At 48.8% G+C, this 16,988-nt stretch overlaps 2 protein-coding genes and 1 long non-coding RNA gene across 3 annotated transcripts in view; all 3 read right to left on the bottom strand.

Annotated features, from left to right (window-relative positions):
- Positions 1-3,511: 3,511 nt before the first annotated feature.
- Positions 3,512-11,405, bottom strand: LOC127008465 (uncharacterized PE-PGRS family protein PE_PGRS54-like). Its single transcript, XM_050880610.1, has 4 exons — positions 10,995-11,405; positions 7,630-7,770; positions 6,929-7,109; positions 3,512-5,181 (listed from the first exon to the last, which is right to left on the bottom strand). The coding sequence occupies exons 1-4, from the start codon at positions 11,327-11,329 to the stop codon at positions 3,718-3,720; spliced, it is 2,121 nt and encodes a 706-aa protein (XP_050736567.1). The 5' UTR covers positions 11,330-11,405; the 3' UTR covers positions 3,512-3,717.
- On the bottom strand, positions 6,559-8,352 carry LOC127008248 (uncharacterized). Its single transcript, XR_007760925.1, has 2 exons — positions 7,630-8,352; positions 6,559-7,109 (listed from the first exon to the last, which is right to left on the bottom strand). It is a non-coding gene; the product is annotated as an uncharacterized LOC127008248 (long non-coding RNA).
- Positions 11,406-14,191: 2,786 nt separating the features above from the next.
- LOC127008464 (uncharacterized) overlaps positions 14,192-16,988 on the bottom strand; it is a 3,051-nt gene continuing 254 nt past the window's right edge. Inside the window, exon 2 of the mRNA XM_050880609.1 lies at positions 14,192-14,547. Within this exon, the coding sequence (XP_050736566.1) occupies positions 14,192-14,547 (356 nt within the window). The remainder of the gene's footprint in view (positions 14,548-16,988) is intronic.

Genomic DNA, 16,988 nt, shown 5'->3' with positions numbered 1-16,988 from the left:
CGTCGCTGTCAACTTATTAATCCTAGTCTTAATGCATCGTAATCTTCGTCTTTATAACCATTACAGCTGAAGAAAAAAAGAAAAAAAAGGGGAAACACCTTACCTAAGTTTCGCGATTCAGCGCCCTTGAGACAGACTGAGCTGCTTGGTGATATACCTGTTGGTGCTCTGAAGAGGAGGAGGAGGAGGAAGAGTAACTTTATATGCTTGCATGGGAAGGTTGCTGGAGCGCTTACAGGGTCACTCTAGATCTGGTTCTTTATGGGAGCCTTTTTACTTTTTTTATTTAACTTTTATTTTATTTTTTATTTAACTTTTTCTTGTTTCTTCTTCTTCTTCTTCCCCTTCTTCTTCATTTTCTTCTGCATGTTTATTATTATTATTATTATTATTATTATTATTATTATTATTATTACCTCTTCCACCACTGCCACTACTACTACTACTTCTACTATTATCATCATACTTTAACAATCATCATCGTCATCGTCATCCATAATCTTTTGGTAACTGCATGGTTACTCCATCGCCCACAACTCTCCTGATCCTGCAGCTCCACTATCCAGATGTTACCATGCTCCCGTCTTTACCATAACCTCTCAAAGTTCACGATTTTATGCCCGCCTGGAGTCCATATAACCATGAACGGGTTACCTATGTGGAGTTTTGAGGGAGGGAGTGAAGAGTAATGCCGCGGGGGACGGTGCTGCTAATATCGTGACTTCAGACAGATTAAATCATTCTCCTAACAGATTCTTTGCATTCATTCATCTCACGGCTACTCCTTTGCACCTTTTCCATGTTTGTCTATTCATCTTTATACACACCTGTTTTTCACGACAACTTGTCCAGCAGAGTCCATATTCAGGCCCTTTAAACTCAGCTTGTACACCGGCGCCCTTGCATGACACCTCACCTCTTCTCCGCCTGTCGCATCACGTCTGAAGTGTGGGACACAAAAGAAAATATCTGTATGCTGCTGCACGAAAGATGCCGTTACATGTCTTTATTCTTAAAGTTTGTTTGCTTCATTATTATTCTTTGTGTGCGGCTTTTTATTATTCCCTTTTTTTCCGGTGGGCAATATTAGAATTGAACACACACACACACACACACACACACACACACACACACACACACACACACACACACACACACACACAACACAGACCCTGCCCGCTACAGACAGCTCAGGAACAGAGTCATCAGGGAGATCAAAACCGCCAGAGCAAACTATTATCCTGAAAAAATACACCATCTTAAACAGGTCAAAAACAGACAGTGGTATCACAAGGTCGGGTCTCTTTGTGGACTCGGCAAACATTCACCCTCCCTCCCTTGCACTTCACATTTATCACCTGACCGGGGGGCCGAGGAGATAAATACCCATTTCGCGGGAGGGCCCCCGCTTACCTACCATCCCCCTCCCCACCCCCCTCCGTCCAGGAGGTTGACTTTTTCAATAAATTAAAGAAATTAAGGACGCACAGAGCTAACACGCCCACTGACCTCCCAATCAAAATCTATAAGGAATTTGCCCCTGAACTTGCCACCCCCATTTGCTCCATAATAAATCCTTCACTTGAACAAAACACTTGCCCTAGCGACTGGAAAACTTCCTTTGTCACTCCCATCCCCAAAATTTCCAGCCCGCAGTCCCTTAATGACCTAAGGCCAATCGCCATCACGCCCATTCCCAGCCTCATTTGTGAAGATTTTATTTTTAACTGGGCTTATGATGATATTAGTAGCCTCATAGACATCCAACAATTTGGCAACATGAAGCACTCCTCCACCACTCATTGTCTGGTCAGCTTTCTAGATTTCATACACAGCCACCTGGACAAACGAGACACCTCCCTTGTTCTTGCTTTTGTCGACTTCAGGAAAGCATTTGACCTTGTAGACCACACTGTTGTCATTACTAAGGCCATTGAGCTGGGGCTTCACCCTAATTTAGTATCGTGGCTGACTGATTTCCTCAGCGCACGCCAGCAAATAGTTCGCTCCCAGGGCTCGGTCTCCCCTCCTCTTGAGCTGACGTGTGGCGTCCCGCAAGGCACTAAAATGGGTCCGCTTTACTCTTGGTGCTCAATAACAACGCCCTCATGGACACACCGCATCGCTGGAAATATGTTGACGACAGCACCTTGGGCGTCCCCGTCAACAACAGGAATCCTGACTATGCACCTCTTCAAGCGTCGCTCGACAACCTTCAGGCATGGACGGTTGACAACAGTGCCACTATCAACCACACAAAGACCATGGTGATGCACGTTTGCACGTCCAAGAGAGATGTGCCACCTCCGCTGCTGTCTATTGGCTCACACCACCTCCAGGTTGTCCAGTCAACCAAACTACTAGGCATCACTGTGGACTACCAGCTCAACTGGAAGCTCCACGTCTCCAACACCGTCAGAGCAGCCTCCTACAAGCTGCAAATGCTGCGTAGACTCAGAACGCTGGGGGCACCGGCTGCTGAGCTGTGCAGTATTTATTCATCATTCATATTGCCAAAGTTAATGTATGCCTCCCCGGCGTGGTCATCGTCCCTTACCCTCACCCAACAACAGCAGCTTGAGAGGGTTCAAAAGAGGGCATTCAGGGTCATTTTAGGCCCTGACTACCACACCTACGACAATGCCCTGGCCACCCTGAGTCTCCCGAGGCTCTCTGACAAGCACCAGGACGCCCTCAGAAAATTCGGAATCTCCCTGCTTCACCATCCTCGCCACCGCCACCTCCTGCCATCAGACGCGCCTCCTCCCACCCGCTTCACCAGACACCACAACAAACTCAACCCCTTCAGAGCGCCGCGAACCGACCGTTACAAACGTAGCGCAGTGCCCGCGATGGTGCGGATGATAAACAATGCCCAGTGACAGTCATACCCAAAGGGTCGCGGTGGAGATTAGCACCTCGCCGCTACCCCTCTAAGTGCCCCCTTCACACCACCCTCCCTCTCCCTTATGTCTCTATTTTTAGCGCTCCCAAACCACCCCCCACCCTCTCCCTCCCTCTAGTGTAGCCTATTTACTATTAGTTTCTTGTATTTTTAATTTGTATATTTTCAGCCTAACGGCTGCCTTTTTTTCTTTTTTTTTTTTTTTTTTTTTTTTTTTGCGTCGCAGCCTATTGCGCCGGTAGGCTTCTTCCCGGTGGGGCCTGATGGTCGGCCCAAGGCTTCTTCCCGGTGGGGCCTGATGGTCGGCCCAAGGCTTCTTCCCGGTGGGGCCTGATGGTCGGCCCAGCCCGTTCTGGCGCAGGCGAGTGTTTATAGTGGCGCCATCTTGCACTGGCTCATGCTGCCCTCCCGGAGCTCATCTTTAATCCTAGAATCTAGAGTCCGGGTTGATAGGTGGTCTTCTGGACAGCATGTGGGTGCCTTACATTAATAAACCTATTATTATTATTATTATTATTATTATTACTACACACACACTCTTTCACAAACACACGAGCGCGCACATAAGGAAACAATAATTTATGCTTGATTTTGCTTTATTGATGCGACAAGAAGGAAAACAAAGTGACACAGTTACGTTGAATACAATAAGAGAAAGAAGAATAGGAAGAGGAGGAGGAGGAGGGTCATTTCAGAATCATGGGCCGTGCGTGGAAAGGTGACCGACGCGCCACCTTGCCTTGCGGGGCCGTGGTCGTGGCTGCGTTACTTGTCTTGGTCACGGGCAGGGTCGTGGGCGTGCACAGGAGGATCTAGTGGTGGCGCCTGAAGCTGCCGCGGCGCCGGCCGTTTTCCTTAGAGCTACTGTCACGATCCGTCGACATCTTGCCGCTGTGGCTGGTGCTGGAGCTGGGAGAGTGACTGGTGCTGGAGAGGCTGCCAGAATGACCGCCGCCGAAGTGGGTCAGTCCAAATCGTCTCGCGGCAATTCTTCCCTTGGATGTACCCAGGGAGTGGCTGCTGCTGGAGTGACTGCTGCCAGAGTGGCTCACTCCAAGGTGACCGGCGCCTAGACTTACCCCACGTTCATCCTGTGAGTGGCTGCCCGCGGCGTGACTGCTGCTGGAGAGTTTGGCGCCAGTGTGGGTCAGTCCAAAGTGTCTGGCAGCAAGAGAGTGGGTGCTGCCAGAGAGGCTCCCACGGGTGCTGAAGGAGTCCCCCCCTGGAGCAGCGGAGTGACTGCCGCCGTGGCTCCGAAGAGAAAGGCTTCCCGGCGAGTGACTGCCGCTGTGCCCTGCCAGTGAGTGACTCCCGCCTGAGTGACTGCTGCCAGTGTGACTCATGCTGAAGGAACCGCCACTGAGCGCAGCAGAGCCAGAGTGTGCGCCGCTTTGTCCTTTTAGAGGGTGACTCCCGCCGAAGGAGCCACCGCCATGTGTTCCTGAGTGACTCCCGTCGAAGGAGGTTCCACTGAGCGCAGCAGAGCTAAAGTGTCCACCACTGTGTCCTTTGAGAGTGTGACTCTCGCCGAAGGAGCCGCCGCCACGTGTTCCTGAGTGACTCCCGCCAAAGGAACCACTACCGAGCGCAGCAGAGCTAGAGTGTGCGCCGCTGTGTCCCTTGAGAGAATGACTCCCGCCGAAGGAGCCGCCGCCATGTGTTCCTGAGTGACTCCCTCCGAAGTAGGTTCCACTGGGCGCAGCAGGACTAGAGAGTGCGCCGCTGTGTCCTTTGAGAGAGTGACTTGCGCCGAAGGAGCCGCCGCCACGTGTTCCTGAGTGACTTCCGCCGAAGGAGGTTCTACTGAGCGCAGCAGAGCCAGAGTGTGCGCCGCTGTGTCCACTGAGAGAATGACTTCCGCCGAAGGATGCTCCACCGAGCACAGCAGAGTCAGCGTGTCCGGCGCTGTGTTGTTTGGGAGAATGTCTGCCGCTTAATGAGCCGCCGACGTGTGTTCCTGAGTGACTCCCCCTGAAGGATGCTCCACCGAGCGCACCAGAGCCAGAGTGACTCTCGCCGCTGTGTCCTTTAAAGGAGTGACTCTCGCCACTGTGGCCTTTAAAAGAGCTACTCCCGCCAAAGTGGGCGCCGTGCTTCTCATTGGAGTGGTTGGTCAACGCCTCCAGTGAGTGGTCGCCGCCGTGGCCGCCGCTGCCGTGGAGTCGCCGCTTCGAGGTATACACGCCAGGTTCTGCTGCCACCACCAGCGCCGCCGCCAGCACCACCGCACACCACACTGCAGCTGTCTTGGCCATCGTCAGGAGGAGAAGATGTATCTAGTGCAGTAGTCAAACGACCGAGGCAGCCCCTTATATACAGCAGCCACCTCCCACCAAAGCCTATACCCACCCCACAGGCTTGTCCACCTTCCAGACACACACGTTTTACTCCGTCCCCCCCACCTGGCCGCTGGAACACTAGACAGGGACATGGCTGGGTTTATTACACTATTTCTAGTCTTTATTTTGTTATGATTTATTTTACGAATTCTTTACATAAGTTTTAAGTTTTAGGACGCTGTGGCAGCCTGGCAGTCCTGGCGCAAGGCAAGGCAAGGCACAGGGACTACTAGAGGCTCAGACGGGGCTGATGTGTAATGGGAGAGAGAGAAAAAATATTGATCTTGCATATATACTTGATTTTATTTATTTATATATTTATGCCTTTTTGTTGTTATTTGTGTTTACTTATATTCTTGATATTGGTGTTATTGCTTCTCTCTCTCTCTCTCTCTCTCTCTCTCTCTCTCTCTCTCTCTCTCTCTCTCTCTCTCTCTCTCTCTCTCTCTCTCTCTCTCTCACGCCCCTTTTTTGTTATTTGTGTACTTACTATTCTTGATATTGGTGTTATTGCTTCTCTCTCTCTCTCTCTCTCTCTCTCTCTCTCTCTCTCTCTCTCTCTCTCTCTCTCTCTCTCTCTCTCTCTCTCTCTCTCTCTCTCACGCCCCTTTGTTGTTATTTGTGTACTTACTATTCTTGATATTGACGTTATTGCTTCTCTCTCTCTCTCTCTCTCTCTCTCTCTCTCTCTCTCTCTCTCTCTCTCTCTCTCTCTCTCTCTCTCTCTCTCTCTCTCTCTCTCTCTCTCTCTCTCTCTCCCTCCACCTTTCTTAGCCTTAGGTAGGGAATCCCCCTTGATAAGTAAGTCCCGCCTATACCCTAGAGTCTACCAATCACAGACTTGACAAACACACTCCCCTCTAACGCCACTCAATAATGAGCCTCGGAAGGGTGGAGGGGGCGGGGCTCCTGGCTCAAGGCAACAAATCACAAGCGTCAGAAGAAGGACAGAAAAGGAAATTTGGCCAATCATTATCAACTTTATTGCCATCCGTGCCCATCGCTGTACCGCCCCTCTTTCTGAGCCTCGCCCCCTTCCCTCACCACTCCATTCCTCCCTCACTATCTGTCCTTCTCTATCCTTTAACTGCCCTGCTCCAAGAATTAAAGAACTACAATTGCTTCCCCTTCAGAAAACTTTTATCGTCGTTTTCTTTTTGTGGGATTAAATGTGTGTGTGTGTGTGTGTGTGTGTGTGTGTGTGTGTGTGTGTGTGTGTGTGTGTGTAAGGGTAAGGGGAAAAAAAAGTAACACCCTCGATACTCAGTAGGTCTGGATACACTCTACAAGGATGACAAAAGTAACACACAAGAATGGAGTTCCATAACGTGTATTATAACCACGTACAAAGACAAAAGTGCGTTTGGTGTGCCGGGCAGGTGCATGCAAGAGTGTGGCGGGCAGGTATGGGGCGACTAGTTTAGCGGTGGTAGGGCTTGACGCCGTGGCCGCCAAGGTGCCCAACGGAGCCGCCGTGTCCGCCTAGTTTCCCGCCGAGATGACCGATAGAACCTTTTCCAACTCCGTGACCGAGAGTGGAGTGGCCTCCGAGATGACCGACAGAACCTTTTCCAATTCCGTGACCGAGAGTGGAGTGGCCGCCGAGATGACCCGCAGAACCCTTTCCGATGAAGCCGTGACCGAGAGTGGAGTGACCACCAAGTTTCCCGCCCAAATGCCCGACAGGTCCGTGGCCGATGGAGGAAACGTGCCCAAAGGAGCCGCTGCTGCCGTAGGGTTGCCGCTGGCCGTAGTAGGTAGGCCGCCTATAGCCCTTGCCGTAGTGGTGGCCAGGGTCTGCTTCCCCCGCCACCAGCGCCGCCGCCGCCAGCACCAGCAGGCACCACGTCAGCTTGGCCATAGTTCTGCAAGGTAGAGAGAGGGATTTGGGGCGGAGGTGAAAGAAGTAGGCGGACGGGTGATGATGGGGAGAGTGGCGAGCGTTTGGAAGAAAGGAAGAAAATGGTGATGATGGTTTAATGATTGTACAAGTGAATATGTGTATTGAAGGTGGTAATGGTTGTGGTATAGTCTATTCCACCTCAGTTGACCCCAAATCAGGCGAGAAGTCCCTCCCTGTAGACGAAGTAGGAAGAGCATGGCCGCTCTGTTGCTGGTGATTGGCTACATCTAACCCGATGGGTGTTTGGCAAAGCGTTTTTGAGAGTGGGCACTCAATAGAGCTTCCATATTTTACTAAAGTTTCTTCATATTTGGGGTCAGCTGAGGCGGAGGTGGTGATTCTGGTAATATAATTCGTTCCCGTCAATGATGGTGATGGTAATATTTATGATGTTGGTGGCGGATACTGATTTTAGTCATATGCTGGTCTTGATTGTTATGATGTAATGATGAAGGCAACAAAGACCCTTAACCTGTACTTACCTATCTGTAGAACGAACTGGAGATGTGTTGTCGGCAGGTAAAGCAGTCAAGGTGTGTCGGCCAAACCCTCCCCTAGCCTTATATACTACAGCGGCGGCCACGAACGGACTCACGCACAGCAACTCCCACCTTCCCCCGAGGCTATAAGGGGATACCTACGCGAAAACAAAAAAACCCACGTCGGGGCTGTCCCAATCCAGCCTCGCTCACCGCTGCCAGACGCTGACGGAGACAGCGTACAGTAGGGCGGGAATAGAGGCCTTTGTTCATTATTGTGTAGGGTTAAAGGTATTGCCCTATCATCCTTATTCACATTTTTCTTGTTTTTGTTGTTGAGAATGGGGCTTTGTTCATCCTCATCCTTATTCACCTGTTATGGTTAGTGTAAAAAAAAAAAATTGTATATATAGACTAGACTACTTTCTTACTCCTGATTCTTTCTTTTACTTTTTTTCATCCTCTTTTAGCTCCATACCATTTGTTCACTCCTACATTACCTATTTTTTTTTCTTACTTTGCCATAGCTTACGTTTCTTTACCATTACATTTTCCATACTTCAAATGCCATCCTTTATCCCTTTTTTCATTTCGAAATATTTTCTTTCTTTTTTACCGTATGTGGGACTATACCACAACTTTTTTTCTTCTCTCCTCCAACTAGCATTCTTTTTTTCTCTTCTTTTCCAAGAAACACTTTTTCGCCCTTAGCTTCCCTTACCTTACGTAACCATACCTCACTTTACCTTACCTTACCCTACCCTACTTCACCTTACCCTACCCTACCCTACCCTACCCTACCCAACCCTTCCTTACCTTACCTTACCTTACTTCAAAGTTTAGAGGAGAGAGAGAGAGAGAGAGAGAGAGAGAGAGAGAGAGAGAGAGAGAGAGAGAGAGAGACGGGATGCCCAACCTGGCAACACTTACTTTCACTCCCCCTCCTTCCCTCCCTCCGCTGATCCCTTCACCTTTCCCTTCCCTACCTCACCATCCTCCTTGTTACCTGCCCGCCGCGGTGCTGCCCCTTCCTTGGCCTGAACAAAAATATCAACAATAAAATATAAAAAGCTTCCTGGGGTCACTTACCTGTAGTCAATTTCCACACACGTGAGGTGAGGTGATTGGGTCTTCTGTTTCTCACCTGGACTTCCCGCGTGTACCAGGTAACGCTTATAATAGGCCTGATGATGGAGGATTTCCCGACACACACACACACACACACACACACACACACACACACACACACACACACACACACACACACACACACACACACACACACACACACAGACAGAATTTAGTTTAAAGAATTTTCTGATGTAATAAAGGATGTACATGGCATTACTAAATTGGTAAGAACACACACACACACACACACACACACACACACACACACACACACACACACACACACACACACACACACACACACACACACACACACACACACACACACACACACACACACACACACACACACACACACACACACAAACACACATACACACAAACACAAACACACACTAACGGAAGTACGGAACGAATGCCTGATAGTGCTATGGGGTAAATCTAATAATAAAAGCTACGTCGTATCCATCACCATCACCACCACCACCATCACCATCACCACCAGTCGTAGTTCTATTATGCCTGTCTATATATATTTTCAATGATGCAGAAAGCAGACAAAGAGCTAAACAAATAAGATCATGTGAACACCCGGATCGAAGTGCCCTTATGAAAAAAGCAAAGAAAAGGAAATTTCCAAACTTGAAAATATAGGATGTTGTAAATTTATCTTCCCTTACGTTGTATATCATATTACAAGATTACAATCTCTGCCTTCCTAGGCGGGACATCAGTTTCGACAGAGTCAACATGTCAGACCCCATTATATACGAACATTCTATGACCCATCTTTTCTGTTTAATGACTGCATAGCACTTTTATTTCCCTGCTAGTAAGAATATGGCTAGGTAGAACTTATTTGCAAGTTAAGTATGTAGCATTCAACGGAAAAATGTTTAGAAGCTGCCCTTAGGTTTTGAGTAGGTAAAGACAAATACCTCAATCCTTAACTGGAAGATTCATAAGCAATTAACAACGTTTGACCTTATATCTGATCGCCAGTATGGGTTCCGCAAGGGGCGTTCTACTGGTGATCTTGCCTTCCTAACTGACTCTCTGTCATCCTCTCTTAGCCTACTAGACCCTACTAAACAGAGTGGAGTCAAAGGCTCTTCGTCTCATCAACCCCCTCCTCTTCCTACCAGGTTTCTACCTTTTATATTCCGCCGCAATATTGCTTCTCTTTCTGTCTTCTATAGATATTTTCATGCTGACTGCTTTTCTGAACTGATAACTGCACACGACTTTCTACTCTTGCTCATCCCTATGCTATCCACATCACTTAAGCGAGAGTTAACCAGCATCTTCGTTCATTAATCCCTTCCGCTTGTAAACTCTGGAACAGCCTTCCTTCGTCTGCATTTCCTCATGCATATGACTTGAACACTTTCAAGACGAGAGTATCAAGACACCTCTCCATGCGAAATTGATTTCTCTTTTGGTCTTTCGTTCTACTTTAATTTGTTGGAGCAGCGTCTAGCGGACTTTTTTTTTTTTTTGTTCTTTTGTTTATTGCCCTTGAGCTGCCTATCTTGCTGCATAAAAAAAAAAAAAGAAACAGAGCTTGGAATATGGTCCAGAGTTTAAGGGGAAAACACACACACACACACACACACACACACACACACACACACACACACACACACACACACACACACACACACACAAGGATAATTACTTACGTCCTATTTGAGTCTGTATTTTCTTCAGCCCATTCATGTTAGTGGTGTGAATAAGTTTATCTTTGTAATTAACTTCCCAAGAATAATTCATTGACACTTCCCTAGAAATGGTTTATCACACCTCATAGGTGACAATATGTGAGCTGTGACACCTAAGGAAAAATGGATTTGTGCTCCATTAATCATTTCTCTCTTTCTCCCTTTTCTATAGCAACCCTGTCTGCTAGGAGCAGGACAGATCATGAAAGAGAAGCGTGGACCTTGTGCCCAGTATATGTGTGTGTGTGTGTGTGTGTGTGTGTGTGTGTGTGTGTGTGTGTGTGTGTGTGTGTGTGTGTGTGTGTGTGTATGTTTGTGTTTTGGGGGAAGTAAGGGCTTTGATGGACAACACCAACGTAACGGTAAATAAGAGCTTGTATACAAAGTCAACTTTTATTATAAAAATAAATAATATTAAGTGTCACGTCGTCAGTAGAGTGGAGCTAGAGGGAGTCTTGAGGCGCGGCGCCCCAGGAAGTGCTGCCCCGCCAGGTGTGTGCAGGTGCCGCGGCCTGCTAGGGGTGGTAGTGCTTACCGCCGTGCACGCCCTTCACGCGGCCGCCGAGGTGCCCGAAAGTGCCGTGGCCGCCGAGGTGATCGACGGAGCCGCGGCCGCCGAGGCCAAAGGAAGAGCCGTGACCTCCGTGCCCGACAGAGCCCAGCCCGACGAATCCCTGACCGTGAGAAGAGTGGCCGCCGTGCCCTACGGAACCGATGCCGACGGAGCCGTGACCGCCATGCTGGTTGTATGAGTAGGGCCTCTTGTAGTAGGGGCGGCCGGGGTCTGCCTCCGCCGCCACCAGCGCCACCGCCGCCAGCACCACCAGGCACCACGCTGTTGCCTTGGCCATTGTAATAGGGAGTAGTGGAGGTGATGAGCTGAGAAGCTGATCAGAAGACGAACTTGAGCTGCTGTGTCGGCCTAGCCTAACCCTCGCCGCGCCTTATATACAGCGGCGGCCACAGACCCACACGCCAAGGGAACAGCTTTGCCAAAACGCGCAGGTAAACCCTCGTCGGGGCTGTCCCATTGACGCAACCACGCCGCGTACACCGCTGCCAGGTATAAACTTGTTTTGGTGGCGGCGACGGTGGAGCACTGTTGGGCGGTGACCACAAAAAAGAGAAGATCACGCAGAGGATTTTTTACCGGTAGCTGTTGGTCGTGTGACTGTCTTGGTTTTCCCGCCGTTGTGAAGATCTGATTCTCGGAAGGCGTTAACTAGCAGTCCGCCACAGGGAGATAGGAAGGACTGGCGCCAGAATGAGGAAGTTTGAGTCCCATAACACTGTGATCAACGATTTGTGTTTTTTTTTCTTATTTCCTTCCTTTATTCGTGTGTTTAAGTTTATGTGGTCATTTTGTTTATGCAGAACTATAATAAGCCTTTACAAAATTTAGTTGAAAGCAGATGGATCTTCCTTCAGACACTGGGGGGAGAGAGAGAGAGAGAGAGAGAGAGAGAGAGAGAGAGAGAGAGAGAGAGAGAGAGAGAGAGAGAGAGAGAGAGAGAAAGTATTCCGAGATATCTGACTCTACAAATTAGGCTACTCTTCCACCATTCTTCCTCCCACGCTGAGAAACCTGTCTTGCCTCTCCCCCTCCCACCACCATCACCACCACCAAGGAGCTCTCTCCCTCCCGCCCCCGTCATGTCGGGTGTTTCCCCGCGTCCAATACTTTCCTGCTGAGAGAATGTTTGCTTTCTGCACATTTCTTCTAAGCAAATATTCCAATCCCCTATATTTTTTGTATCATGTTTCTTCACCTTTCCTCATTTTTCTCGTTCCTTGTAAGCCCTAGTATTATCGCCCCCTCGTTGCTGATGTGGAGGGCTAAAAGGTTTACACCTTCGTCAGTCTGTTTGTACATAGGTTAATGTGTGTGTTTGTTTATTTGCCCGTAACTAAAATATCACGTCAACTGATTGACTAATTGCCACCAGTCCCATTACCAATCCTTCCCCTATCCACCAGTCCCATTACCAACCCTTCCCCTATCCACCAGTCCCATTACCAATCCTTCCCCTATCCACCAGTCCCATTACCAATCCTTCCCCTATCCACCAGTCCCATTACCAATCCTTCCCCTATCCACCAGTCCCATTACCAATCCTTCCCCTATCCACCAGTCCCATTACCAATCCTTCCCTTATCCACCAGTCCCATTACCAACCCGTCCCCTATCCACCAGTCCCATTACCAACCCTTCCCCTATCCACCAGTCCCATTACCAACCCGTCCCCTATCCACCAGTCCCATTACCAACCCGTCCCCTATCCACCAGTCCCATTACCAATCCTTCCCTTATCCACCAGTCCCATTACCAACCCGTCCCCTATCCACCAGTCCCATTACCAACCCTTCCCCTATCCACCAGTCCCATTACCAACCCGTCCCCTATCCACCAGTCCCATTACCAACCCTTCCCCTCTCCACCAGTCCCATTACCAACCCGTCCCCTATCCACCAGTCCCATTACCAACCCTTCCCCTCTCCACCAGTCCCATTACCAACCCGTCCCCTATCCACCAGTCCCATTACCAACCCTTCCCCTCACACGAAAACCTCCTTGGGTGAACATTTCAGTCGTATCAAGTCTTGGGAACACCGCATTAATAGACCAACAGCTCCACTACCATCACCAGTTGTAGTTTAAGCATGCCTGTTTGATTTTCATGACAGACTGATCGAGAACTAAGCAGATAAAATATAAACCTCAGAATATTAAGGTCTCTAAATCATTTCCATATAGCTAGTAAGGGAAGGCAAGAGGATGGGCTTGTGGGTAGCATAAGGGTGGGCACTTGTCGGTTCCCCTCCCTAACTGCCTCCTCTCCATTTCCCTATCTATGTTACTTTCTTCCCCTTATTGTGGGTGACGATACTTGCATACCTTTGTGTAGGAGTGTCTTGGCATCATCCTAAGCGCCCGTCTTCTTTGTTCCTCTTTTTTTCTGCTTTTATATTTCCTTCATCTCCCACTTAAAAGCTCTTACAGCTCTTCTTTCTTTTATTTCCTCTTCCTCCTCATCCACGTCCATATCTCTGCAAAGCTTCATCCTATTTTTTTTCCTCCACTTTCCTTAACCTCCCTTCGTCTTCTACATTCTTCGACAGCATCTTGGAAGTTCATCAATCTCCTTCTCTCTTCATCATTTTCTCTTTATGTTTTTCCACTTAATGATCAGCAGTTTCGTAACGTACTAATTTTTCGTCCCATTATGTGTATGCGTTTTATGACACTTTGATGCTCTATCTACTTATTTTGTGTTGCCTTCCCATCCCCTTCTCCTATACTCCTTTGCCTTCATTTCCACTTATACGGAAGTGTACGTCACATAAACACACACACACACACACACACACACACAACACACACAAACACACACGACACACAAACACACGTGGATAACTACTTAATTGTTATGGGTGTATGTATTTTCTTTAGTTCATCCATGTTTCTCTTCTAGATAAACGCTATCTGCCAGGAGCAGGACAATTCGTGAACGCGGAGTATGGATCCTGTATTGGGTGTCACCTCTCCTCGGGGTTTTCGGTTGAGGAACGATAAATAAGAGTTTGTCTACAAAGTAAATCTTTATTATAAAAATAAATAATATCGAGTGTCTGGTCGCCAGTAGAGGAGAGTGGAGCTAGAGGGAGTCCTAGGCTGCGCCGCCCCGCCTGGTGTGTGCAGGTGCTGTGGCCTGCTAGTGGTGGTGGTGGTAGTGCTTGCCGCCGTGCACGCCCTTCACACGGCCACCGAGGTGTCCGAAAGAGCCGTGGCCAAAGGAAGAGCCGTGCCCACCGAGCTTCCCGCCGAGGTGACCGACGGAACCGCGGCCGCCGTTGCCGAAGGGAGAGCCGTGACCTCCGTGCCCGACAGAGCCCAGCCCGACGAATCCCTGACCGTGAGAAGAGTGGCTGCCGTGCCCTACGGAACCGATGCCGACGGAGCCGTGACCGCCATGCTGGTTGTTGTAGTGTGGCCTCTTGTAGTAGGGGCTGCCGGGGTCTGCCTCCGCCACCACCAGTGCCACTGCCGCCAGCACCACCAGGCACCACGCTGCTGATTTGGCCATTGTAATAGGGAGTAGTGGAGGTGATGAGCTGAGAAGCTGATCAGGAGACGAGCTTGAGCTGTTGTGTGTCGGGGTAACCCTCGCCGCGCCTTTTATACAGCGGCGGCCAAAGACCCACACATGACACTTGTCTCCAGGCCAAGGGAACAGCTTCGCCAAAACGCGCAAGAAAACTCGCGTCGGGGATGTCCCATTGACGCAACCACGCCGCGCACACCGCTGCCAGGTGTAAACTTGTTTTCGTGTCGGCGGCGAAATTTTCCCGGTAACTGTGGGTCGTTTACCCGTCTTGGTTTTCCCATTGTTGTGAAGAACTGATTCTTGGAAGGAGGTAACGAGGAGTCCGCCGCCGGGAGATTGGAAGGACTGGCGCCTGAATGAGGAAGCTTGAGTCTCCGCACTGGATAAAGCATGTGATCAATGATTTATTTGTTCCTTCCTTCTTTCCTTTCTTCATTCATGTGTTTTAGGCTTATGTAGTCATTTTGTTTATGCAGAGAACTTTAATTAGACATCAGAATATTTATTGAAAAGCAGATGCATCCTCCTACAAACACTGGAGAGAGAGAGAGAGAGAGAGAGAGAGAGAGAGAGAGAGAGAGAGAGAGAGAGAGAGAGAGAGAGAGAGAGACTTTCCACCATTCTTCCTCCCACGCTATGAAACCTGCCTTGTCTTCCCCCTTCCGTCATCACCCTCGCTACAGCCTTCCCACCACCACCACCACCACCAGTCTCTCCCCCGTCATGTCGAGTGTTTTTCGGCGTCCAGTGTTTTCCTGATAAAATATTCCCTCCGCATTTCTTTCAAGCAGATATTCAAGTTTTCGATTGTTTTTCATGTTTCTTCACCTGGCCTCATTTTTCTCCTCCCTTGTAAACCATAGTATTACCGGCCCCTCGTTGCTGGCTGAAAGGTTTACGTCTTCGTCAGTCTGCTTGTATATATGTTTGTTAGCCCGTTACTAATATATCTCGTAACATGATTGATGGAAGTCACTTAATGCACAGGAAAACGTCCTTGGGTGAACATTACAGTCGGATTAACTTGGGAATACCCCGTTAACAGGCCACCAGCACTACCCCCAACACCACCACCACCACCACTATCTTTAATTGGAGTTTAGGTATGCCTGTTATTTTCATGGTAAGAGGAGGTTGATCAAAAACTAAACAGATAAACTATAAGCAACGGAATATTAAGATCGATGAACTACTTCCATTAGTGTCGTGTTGTTCATAGGAAGGAAAAGCAGAAGGTTGGGAGTGCTTCTTGTGTGTGTGTGTGTGTGTGTGTCTTTCTACCTCTGTGTAATTATACCTGTCTACCTGCTGACCTTCCTACGTGCCTACCTTACGTTTCTACCTTTTTGTCTGCTAATCGGGTCTTTCTACCTCTGATTATACCTGTCTACCTGCTGACATTCCTACCTGCCTATCTTCCGTTTCTACCTTTGTCTCCTCTCTCTATCTTTGTCTACCTCTATCTGCTTAATGTGTCTTTCTACCGTTGTCTAACTAACTCCATCTGTCCCTTTCCCCATCTACGTTACCCTCTCCTTACCTTAAGTGACGATACGAGTAAACTTTTGTGTGGTTCAGTGTGTCTTGACGCCATCCCTATCTCTGCACAGCTCCATCATTTTTTCGTACACCTTCCTTTACCTCCCTTCATCTTCTACATTCTTCCTCAGCATCTTGGAAGCTGATCTGTCGCCTTGTCTCCGCATCGTTTTCTCTTCTTCGTATTATTTTTTCATCTCATTTTGTGTATATGTTTTAGAACAGTTTGATGCTCTGTCTACTTCGCTTTTGGTACCTCCCCATATCCTCCTTCTCGTCCTGTACTCCTTTCCTCAGTCTTTATTCTCACATATACGGACGGGGACATCACACACACACACACACACACACACACACACACACACACACACACACACGGATGACTATTTGTATGTTATTGGTCTGTGTATTTTCTTTAGTTCATCAATACTTCTATTCTAGATAAACGCTATCTGCCAGGAGCAGGACAGGTCGTGAACGCGAAGTATGAATCCTTCACCGTGTGTGTGTGTGTGTGTGTGTGTGTGTGTGTGTGTGTGTGTGTGTGTGTGTGTGTGTGTGCGCGCGCGTTTGGGAGGTAGAAGGGACTTTGTTGGCAATAGGCCAAGCAACGGTAAATAAGAGTTTGTATACAAAGTAAATCTTTATTATAAAAATAAATAATATCGAGTGTTAGGTCTAAAGTAGGGGAGAGTGGAGCGAGGAGGAGTCCTGAGGCGCGGTGCCCCAGGCTGCACCGCCCCGTCATGTGTATGCAGGTGCCGCAGCCTGCTAGTGGTGGTAGTGCTTACCGCCGTGTACGCCCTTCACGCGGCCGCCGAGGTGCCCAAAAGAGCCTTGGCCGCCGAGCTTCCCGCCACCCTGG

The sequence above is a fragment of the Eriocheir sinensis genome, chromosome 37 (assembly GCF_024679095.1).
Source record: "Eriocheir sinensis breed Jianghai 21 chromosome 37, ASM2467909v1, whole genome shotgun sequence".
Lineage (NCBI taxonomy): Eukaryota > Metazoa > Arthropoda > Malacostraca > Decapoda > Varunidae > Eriocheir > Eriocheir sinensis.
The sequence above is the reverse complement of the archived record's forward strand: the minus strand, read 5'-3'. Positions and strand labels throughout refer to the sequence as shown.